At 36.3% G+C, this 9,489-nt stretch overlaps 1 protein-coding gene across 1 annotated transcript; it reads left to right on the top strand.

The window, feature by feature from the left end:
• The first annotated feature begins 4,982 nt into the window (after positions 1–4,982).
• On the top strand, positions 4,983–7,818 carry LOC107772855 (putative pectate lyase P59). Its single transcript, XM_075233766.1, has 5 exons — positions 4,983–5,298; positions 5,745–5,998; positions 6,090–6,239; positions 6,341–6,852; positions 7,444–7,818. Exons 1-5 carry the CDS (start codon positions 5,099–5,101, stop codon positions 7,669–7,671), a joined length of 1,344 nt encoding a protein of 447 aa, XP_075089867.1. The 5' UTR covers positions 4,983–5,098; the 3' UTR covers positions 7,672–7,818.
• Positions 7,819–9,489: the final 1,671 nt, after the last annotated feature.

Below are 9,489 nucleotides of genomic sequence, written 5' to 3'. Positions count from 1 at the left end.
AGAATTTCTTTCTACAGCTTTTACTTCTCATTTTAGCCACTAAGCAATGAAAGATATTATAACTAAACAAATATACCATATAGTGAGAGGCTTCACAAGCTTCACGTTCCCGTTTTGAAATTGGTTAAGACCATAGTATTCTTTCTTGCCTTTTTTTTCTTCTAATAAAATATATATAGTATAAAAATGGTGATCCTATAAAGTCAAATCATAAAATTGTATTTCTAGATTCTCATTGTGCTTGATAGATAACAGAAAGACCGTTGCAAAAGGATTAGAATAGCAGATAACTTCTCAAAACCATGTGACTTAGAAGGTTTTCTTGCAACCCCGTGGTATCAAAATTCTTATTCAATTTGCTAACTCTAAAATTCATTCAGTCTTAGTTATACTATTATCAGCACTATAACCAAAACAAACATTTCCCTGCCTTCCAATATTAGTTTTCTAACATATATTTCAATCTGGAAAGTACCTTAATTGTAACAAAGAGCTTGTAATGTGTAATATCCATATCTGCTTGATTTGAAGAAACTCTTGAGAAAAACTACTCATCCTTAAGATATAATTATACGTAATTGATTTTCAAGTTTTTCTTTAGTTGTAACTCGTAAGAAATAAAGTTTGTTCACTATCAAACAATCCTCCATATGAATCTACATCTTCTTCTGTGTATTTTGTTTCTCACTTGCTAAGAAGGGGCCATAACATCTTTTCGGCTTCGTTACGCGGTTGGGTAGTTATTTTTCAGAGTTCGTTCTTCCTTATGTGTCATATTCAAGTTGTGGTAGCTTATTGCCTGAGAAGCTGTACTGGGTGAGACGAGGTAGTTGGACCTGAAATCGGTGCGATCGGATTTATGTTAGGTATATTAAAGGGAAAATGTCACTATTCTATTCAGAATGAGGTAATGGTTCTTGTCGAGCGGAGGAACTCCGTGAGTTATTGATTTAACGGGTGGTTATGAGTTCATGCGCATCTCTTTCGTCGTCGCAGTATTGTGAGGGTTGTGACTGGGCTTAGATGTGTTATAAGGTATACTATGGGCGTCGGGTTAGTGAATGTGCAGTTGTTGTACTTGAATGAGGTTACTATGGGCAAATGAGTTATGCGGTGCATTGTGTGATGTCAGCGTGGGTGCATGATCATGTGTGGGTTCAGCATATGGAGATTAATACGGTATTCGTATGTTAGAATCAGGTCTTGTTGAGAAATTCAGAGGTTGAAATTTGATCCTATGGCTTATTGACTAAAAAAAAGGGAAGATCTTCAGTCTGGCTTGAGCAAATATATTCACATGGGTTGTGGTGGCACAGGTAGGTGCACAAGGTGTTGAGCCGTGATTTTGAGCAACTCCGGAACGATTCTTAGCATGTTCGAGGACGAACATATGTTTAAGTGGGGGAGAATGTAATAACCTGATTGGTTATTTTAAGCTCTAGCGAGTCGTTCGGCAGCTTGAGACCTTGAGTAGCTTCACTTCATATTTTATGACTTGTACGTGTGGTCAGAACTAAATTTCGAGAGGTTCGGAGTTGATTCGGATCGAAAATTCTCAATTCGGAAGCTTTAAGTTGGAAGAGTTGACCAAAGTTTGACTTTTGATTAAATGACTTCGAAATCGGGATTTGAGGTTTTCAATAGGTTCGTATGATAATTTTGGGCTTAGGCATACGTTCAGGTTAAGTATCGGATGGTCCGTGAGCATTTCAACGCTTATTGTGGAAAGTTGGCAATTCAAAGCTTTTAAAATTTCCTAAATTTTGTTTGAAGTGGATTTTGGTGTTATCGATATCCGTTTGGGGTTCTCAGCCTTGGAATAGGTTAGTATCATGATTTATGACTTGTACGTAAAGTTTGGCGTCATTCCGGAATGTTTAAGTATAATTCGGACGCGTTCGTCGAAGTTTGAATGTTTGAAAGTTAAAAGGAGGATTTGATCGTCGATTCATGATTTTGGTGCTATTTGATGTGATTTGAGGACTCGAGATGATTCATGTTATATTTTAGGACTAGTTTGTGTAATTGGACGAGATACCGGGGGCCTTGGGTGTGTTTCAGATGTGTTTGGGTTGTGTCGCGCTCTTATTTGATGTTTCGGCGTCGTTTTCTTGGGTATAAATGATACTATATTGAGAAAATGACCTTTTTATTTGTGATAGATTGAACCATTAGATCCGTATCGTAATTACATAGTCATTGCAATAAGAATCATCGAATTCCGATGTCGAATGAGAGAGTTATGCACATTTTCATGTCGGAAAAGATTGGTGGTGTTGCTCGTGCTCAGGTATCACAATTGCGAACATTTGTCTTGGTTCGCATAGATTTTTGCCTTGGTTCACAATTGCGAACATTTATTCACAAATGCGAAGTTTTTAGATTTTTTCCTTGGTTCACAATTGCGAACACTTGTCCGCGATTGCGAGGGTCCGCAAATGCGAACCCTGTGTCGCAAATGCGACATATGCACCTGGTAAAAGGGTTGTGAGACGGGATTTTGGAGACGTCCCTCATTTTTGGAACCCTGGGCTCGGTAGGAGGCGATTTGGAAGAGGGATTTTCATCTATAATCTTTGGGTAAGTAATTTCGTTCAATTTTCAACTATTTTACATGGATCATATACAAAATTTAACATGGAATTGATGGAATTATGGGATTTTTGAAGAAAAACCTAGAAATCGTATTTTTAGATTTTGACCACGAAATTGGACATGGAATTTGAAATAAAGTATATATTTGAGTTCGTGATATTATGGGTAAAGTTTATCTTCGATTTTTTTTGAAATCTGGGTACGTGAGCCCGATTGTTGACTTTATTGACTTTTCGAGTGGAGTTGGAAATTGTTCTAAATTGATTAATTATAAGCATATGAGTACATTTTGATTGATTTGCACATTGTTTGACTAGTTTCGGATCGTTTGGCTTTGAGTCGATGTGTTAGAGAGGTATTGGAGCTGGTTATGGAATTTCGGAGCGAGGTAAGTCTCATGTCTAACTCTATAAGGGGGAATTTACCCCGTAGGTATTATATTCTTTTTTGCTACATGTTATGGGAGCTACGCACGTATGAGGTGACGAGTGTCCGTGCGTATGCAAGGATTCTTGATTTGTCCGGATAGACTTAGGTTTACGTCATGCTTTAATTGTACTATTTGAGTTATCCTTGCCTGTTTAATTCCTTTATTTTGTGTTACGACTTGATACTAGGCTTGCATAGAGTGATAGACTCACCATTGAGAGCTTTGACGAGCTACTTCATTAGCCGCGGCATAATTGTGCTTCCCTTACGAATTTCTCTCGCGTTGTGCGTTTTCATCGAAAAGCTTCTTTAAATTTCATAACTCACACGTATATTCGTGAGTGGGGTCAAGGACCCATTAAAGCTTCTTATTCTTATGGGATCAGGTCGTTCGCCTCGGCAGGATTATGTACCACACTCTTATGGGATCGGGCCATTCGCCTCGGCAGTATCATATTCTTATGGGATCGGGCTGTTCCCGTAGGCAGCATCATATTCTTATGAGATCGAGCCATTCGCCTCGACAACATCATATTCTAATGGGATCAGGTCGTTCGCCTCGACATTTCTATAAATACTCTTATGGGATCGAGTCGTTCGCCTCGGCAGCGTCGTGCGTAATATTTGATAAGAAGCTATCGTATTCGTGAGTTTTCCTGATTTGAGTTGTGACGACCTATCTGGTGGGAACCATTTTACATATATACTCCGGTTGAGGAAGTGACCTACAATTGAGAGCTTGAGTTTACTGTACAAAGGAGGATTGTACCACGTACCTATATTTGTTTATACTGTTTATTTACCTTGCCTCATAATTGTTTCCTTCCTACTATATTTGATTTATTGGACCACTAATAAGTATCGATGTCGACCCCTCGTCACTAGTTCTCAGGGTTAGACAAGATACTTACTGGGTACGCGTTGATTTTCGTACCCATGCTATACTTGCTGCATTTATTATGCATGTATATATATGTCTGATGGTCTTTGGGGCACAAAGGCGCAGCTATTATATTACGACCCGCAACATACAGAGCCTCCATCTTAATTAGTTACATTATCCTATCTATTTTGTACTCCAGACATATGTTGTATTGTTATTGACCTTCTAGTAGATGTTCATGCACTTGTGACACCGGATTTTGAGAGTTACTAGTGGATGTTCATTATTGTAGTTCATGTTATTATTATCATTTCACCTTGTAATTTATATTTTATACAGGATTTGGTAAAGAAAATCATAGGTTTCTACAAGTACCAGATTTCACTCTATTTAATTAATGGGATTTATGATTTTAAAAATAACGAAATGAGTAATTAAGTTGATAATTCATCGTTGGCTTGCCTGACGACAACGTTGGGCGTCATCACAAACTATAGTGGATTTTGGATCGTGACAGAGCAAGACACTCTTATATTTATGATCCCTTCCCAACATGAAGATTTTGACCGGCCATCCCTTCTTCTAAGTTTCATTATTCTATAGAGGTGTTAAATTAATCCATGAATTAAGGCATATGTCCTTCATGTTTAATATTGAATAGAATTTAAATACTTGAAAATTATATAAAAGTACTTGAGAAATGGTCAAAGGAACTTTTTTTAAAACTTTCTAAATAGTAATGGTGTCGCATAAAATGAAAAAGAAAATAGATATTCAATCTTTCAATCACACCCTTGCTAAATATTACTAGTAAATGTTGTAATTTCAAACTTTAGCTGACAGTCATCGCCTTATCAGCATCTTTGGACCAGAGGTAACTAAGGAAAACTGAAAACTGAAAACTGAACTAGTGTTTGTGGTTCACTTCAGTAAATAATGGATGTGAGCATTTTGCGATAATTCTATGTCCAATGTCCCGAGAAGTCTTCCTATTTAAGCAATATTTTTCCAGAATCCAAAAGAAAATTTTATCTTTTCTCTGTTAAGACAGAGGCTTAACTGAGATTAAAAAAAAAAAAAAGTTGTGGTTGGTCAAGCTAGGGTCTGAACCTCCACTGAGCCAACGGTTCGACCCCGACCGGCCACCATTAACACAACAAAAAGCAAAAAACTATTAATTAATAAATAAAAATGAAAGGATCTAAGGTTACGCATTCGTTCTTCGTTCTATTTTTCATATTTGCCGCAATAATTCCAAGTTTCTTGGCTCATATTGGAGAGTTCGACGAAGTGTGGAGGAGGAGAGCCGAGGAAGCTAGAAAGGTTGCTCTCCAAACTTATGAGAGCGAACCTGAAAATGTCACGTTAGCATTTAACAAACAAGTCCGTGAGTATGTCAAGTTCCTCTTTCTCTCTGAAATATAATTATGTATATTGTATGGCATCACCTTCTATATTTAAATTTTTTATAACTTTAACTCTCCATTTGGCCCTTAATTATGACGTGCATATTTCTATAACCACATAAATATTATGATATATTTAAAATTATAAATTCTATTGGTACTTTTTGTATGTGACAAAAATCTTCTTTTTTTTCCTCTTAAACTTTGTACACGGTCAAATATTCGTATAAAAGTCCAAGAATGTGGATCTGATGACATCAATTCAGCCATTTAGTATGAAAAATTGAACCATTAATCAAGTTAATTACGTTCAATATAATTTCTTGGGTTGTTTATGGTTCAACTTTCATGCAACCACTCCTGAAATTTTCTCTCATGTTTAAGCAAAAGAAAGATCCTTATGCCTGCTAAGATTTGTCCTCTTCATGCAGTGCTATGAAGGAATTAAGTGAAGTAATACCAAAGAATGACACAAGAAGGGAGCTAGGTACCAAAAAATACATGGGCCCTTGTATGGTCACAAATCCAATTGATAAGTGCTGGAGATGTGACCCTAATTGGGCAGACAACAGGAAAAAGCTAGCAGATTGTGCAATGGGCTTTGGATCCAAGGCCACTGGCGGAAAGGCCGGCAGGTTCTATGTCGTCAATGATCCTTCAGATGATTATACCGACCCAAAACCAGGTATTATATTGTCTGATAATCTTCATCTAATAGTTTAAACTATTAGAGAAAGTGCATTTTTATTTAATTGATTATGTCTGCAATACAATAGGAACCCTACGTCATGCTGTTATTCAAAAGGAGCCATTGTGGATCATATTTGACAGAGGAATGACCATTAGGCTACACCAGGAGTTGATCATGCAGAGTGATAAAACTATCGATGCTCGTGGGGCTAACGTTCACATTTCTGGTGGCGCTGGTATATATTATACTTGAATTGTGGATTATCACATTTAAAGTTTAAATTGTTTGAAAGGATACACTTTTTATTACCTATATATTCATGTTATATCTTGACAGGTATCATGATCCAGTATACAAAAAACGTGATTATCCATGGCTTACACATTCATGACATTGTCCAAGGAAATGGTGGAATGGTTAGAGATGCAGTGGACCATATTGGACTACGCACAATGAGTGATGGAGATGGCATTTCCATATTTGGTGCGTCCAATATTTGGATTGATCATGTGTCGATGTGGAATTGCTATGATGGAATTATTGATGCTGTTGAAGGATCCACTGGTATCACCATATCTAACGGCCATTTCACAGATCATAATGAGGTGATGTTGTTTGGTGCAAGTGATAGTTCTTCAATAGATCAACAAATGCAAATTACACTAGCATTCAATCATTTTGGAAAGAGATTGGTGCAGAGAATGCCGAGGTGCAGATGGGGATACATTCATGTTGTTAATAATGACTATACTCACTGGAATATGTATGCTATTGGTGGTAGTAAAAATCCTACCATTATTAGCCAGGGTAATCGTTTCATTGCTCCTCCTGACATCTTCAAGAAGCAGGTAATTTATCTCCTTTATTTGTTTGTTTATTTGTTCATTTTCAAAACTTTGATCCTTTATGAGCACGGTGGATTTAAGATTTTTATAACATGAGCGCACCATTAGAGAAAGGAGAAAAAGTAAATATTATGTGGGAATTGTACCACTAAAGAAAGGAGAAAAAATAAAGTATAAAGTGAGAATTGATCCCTACTCGAGTCTATTCAATCTAAGTGCACCATTTAACGTTTTTGGATCATGAGTGTCAACAGATAATACTAGATCAATTCTAGAAAATATGTACATAAAATATCTAGTTTGACGAAAAGATTACGGGTTCACGTGCCCCATATATTGAGATGTAAATCTGCCCTTGTAATTAAGAGTTACAACCAAGGAGTGTGGTGGAATTATTCACTCTCAAACAAAGATCTTGAATTGGAATACTAATTATGAAGCACCCTTGGTGAAGCGCTTTATTTTGATGCCATTGTTTGAATTCAGTTCAGATTAGCCCACTGCGCTAACAGGGACAAAATTTAAGAAGTGGCCATACGGTGCAAATTATTTCATTATCCCATCTTATAGGTTATATATGTATGTCAAAAACAGATTACAAAGAGGGAATACTCTCCAGAATCAGTGTGGATGCAGTGGACATGGAGATCAGAGGGAGATTTATACATGAATGGGGCATATTTTGTTCAATCTGGTGATCCTGATTGGTCAAAGAAACATCAAAATCTTTACGATGGAATATCGGCAGCCCCAGCAGATCAAGTGACTTGGATTACAAGGTTTGCAGGGGCACTTGGTTGCATGGTAGGACAGGCTTGTTAGAAACTACCAGGAATTCAAAAATATTATAACCACCACGGGATACTATACAGTATATTTTTGTACATAATCGAGACCCTCTCAATTTTGAGTATTTCTAGTTTTGTAATCATTGTTTCGGTTATGGAAAAGAAATTCTTTTTTGATTAATTCAACAGTGCCTCAGCAGCTGTACGTAGCCTAGTTTATGGCATCGTGCATGTAATTTATTACTAAAGCTAACTTTTACGTTGAATGAGATTGGAGATAATTTGAATATTATTTTGACTCAAGAAAAACAATGTTAGATTGAACAATGAAACTGTAATGATTTTTCTTTTTCACCTGGTGTATGTGTGCGAAGCATAAAAAGGAACACATCCAGAATTTTACTCAAAACCACGAGATTACGGTGTTCGTGAGAGAAAATCACCTAATTCTCATTTGTATACTTAAAATTCAAACTGATATTTTATGCTTTTCATTTTAGTTTCATTAGCCACTAAATCATACTATTATTTAATTAATACCTTCGTCCCGCCAAAGTTTTTAAACCACCTATTTTCAACCTATCAGCTTGAAAATAAGTCGAGAATTGAAGTACTTACTACTTTTTCTTTCATAAAAAAGCATCTCTTATTAATTATGAACAAAATAACAAAGAAAAAAAAGTAGATTAACAACCTTTAGAAGTCCTAAATGATTTTCAAAGGGGGCTGGCATGGTGTACGAGCTAGCTATTATATATCATGCATGAATATATTGATTTGTTCCGACATTAGAGTATTATGAGTTTTTGTTAAAAGTCACAATGCAAGAATTTGTGGTATCCTAACAATTTGTTGCACCCACACTTATTACACATAAATATAGGACATCAAATAATTCAATGTAGTTTTTGGAAGACATAAGACATTTTAATGGAACTGTAGAGAGAGGCTAATCCAGGATTTAAAGTTAATGAGTTCCTATAACGATCTCAAGTTAATTAATATACAATAGGTTATGGGTTCACAATATAATATTTATAGATATTTAATCAATTTTTTGTATACATACAAGGTATAAACAAAAGTCACTAGGTTCCTGTTAACCCGGTCTTCATGCTCAGGAATCGGCCCTGTTGCATTATACTTAATATTTGAAGATCCGCACATATCGTTTCATTGGAATAACTCCTGTAACGACCCGTCCGATCATTTTGAGTATTTGCATTCTGTTCAACTATTTTAAGTCTTGAGTAGCTTCATATGATGTATTATGACGTGTGTGAATTGTCGACTTTGGTTTTCGGGTGTTTCAGATGACAGATAGATGCCAGCTGTAAGTTAGAGTAATTAGCTAAATATACATTGTAAACACTTTGCAGGATAAGAATTTTCATTTCATGTTCTCGAATATTCTCTCACTCCACAACTATCTCTGCTCGTTCTCTTCTACCGCCATTACTACCCAAGCTCAATTCCTCCATGTAAGGAGTTTGGAGCTGAACTAGATTCGGTAAATTCATACGGTATTAGAACGTATGAGACTGGACATTTCCGCGAAATTATAGAATCCTACAACTACTTCTTCTCCTTCAAAGCTCCGTTCAAATATTCAACAATGGCGGCTGAAAAAATTGATCATACTCATCCCTTATTTGTGAATCCTTCTAATACTCCTAGCTCAATTCTAATTTTAGTCAACCTATTTGGATTTGAGAATTATGGATTGTGGCATCGATCGATGCGAATTGCGTTGCAAGCTAAGCAAAAATTAGGGTTCGTAACCGACACTTATAAAAATGAGACATTAAAAACTGAACTCCAAGAGGATTGGGAGACATGCAATGCTATTGTC

The sequence above is a fragment of the Nicotiana tabacum genome, chromosome 17 (assembly GCF_000715075.1).
Source record: "Nicotiana tabacum cultivar K326 chromosome 17, ASM71507v2, whole genome shotgun sequence".
Taxonomy (NCBI): domain Eukaryota; kingdom Viridiplantae; phylum Streptophyta; class Magnoliopsida; order Solanales; family Solanaceae; genus Nicotiana; species Nicotiana tabacum.
The sequence above is the reverse complement of the archived record's forward strand: the minus strand, read 5'-3'. Positions and strand labels throughout refer to the sequence as shown.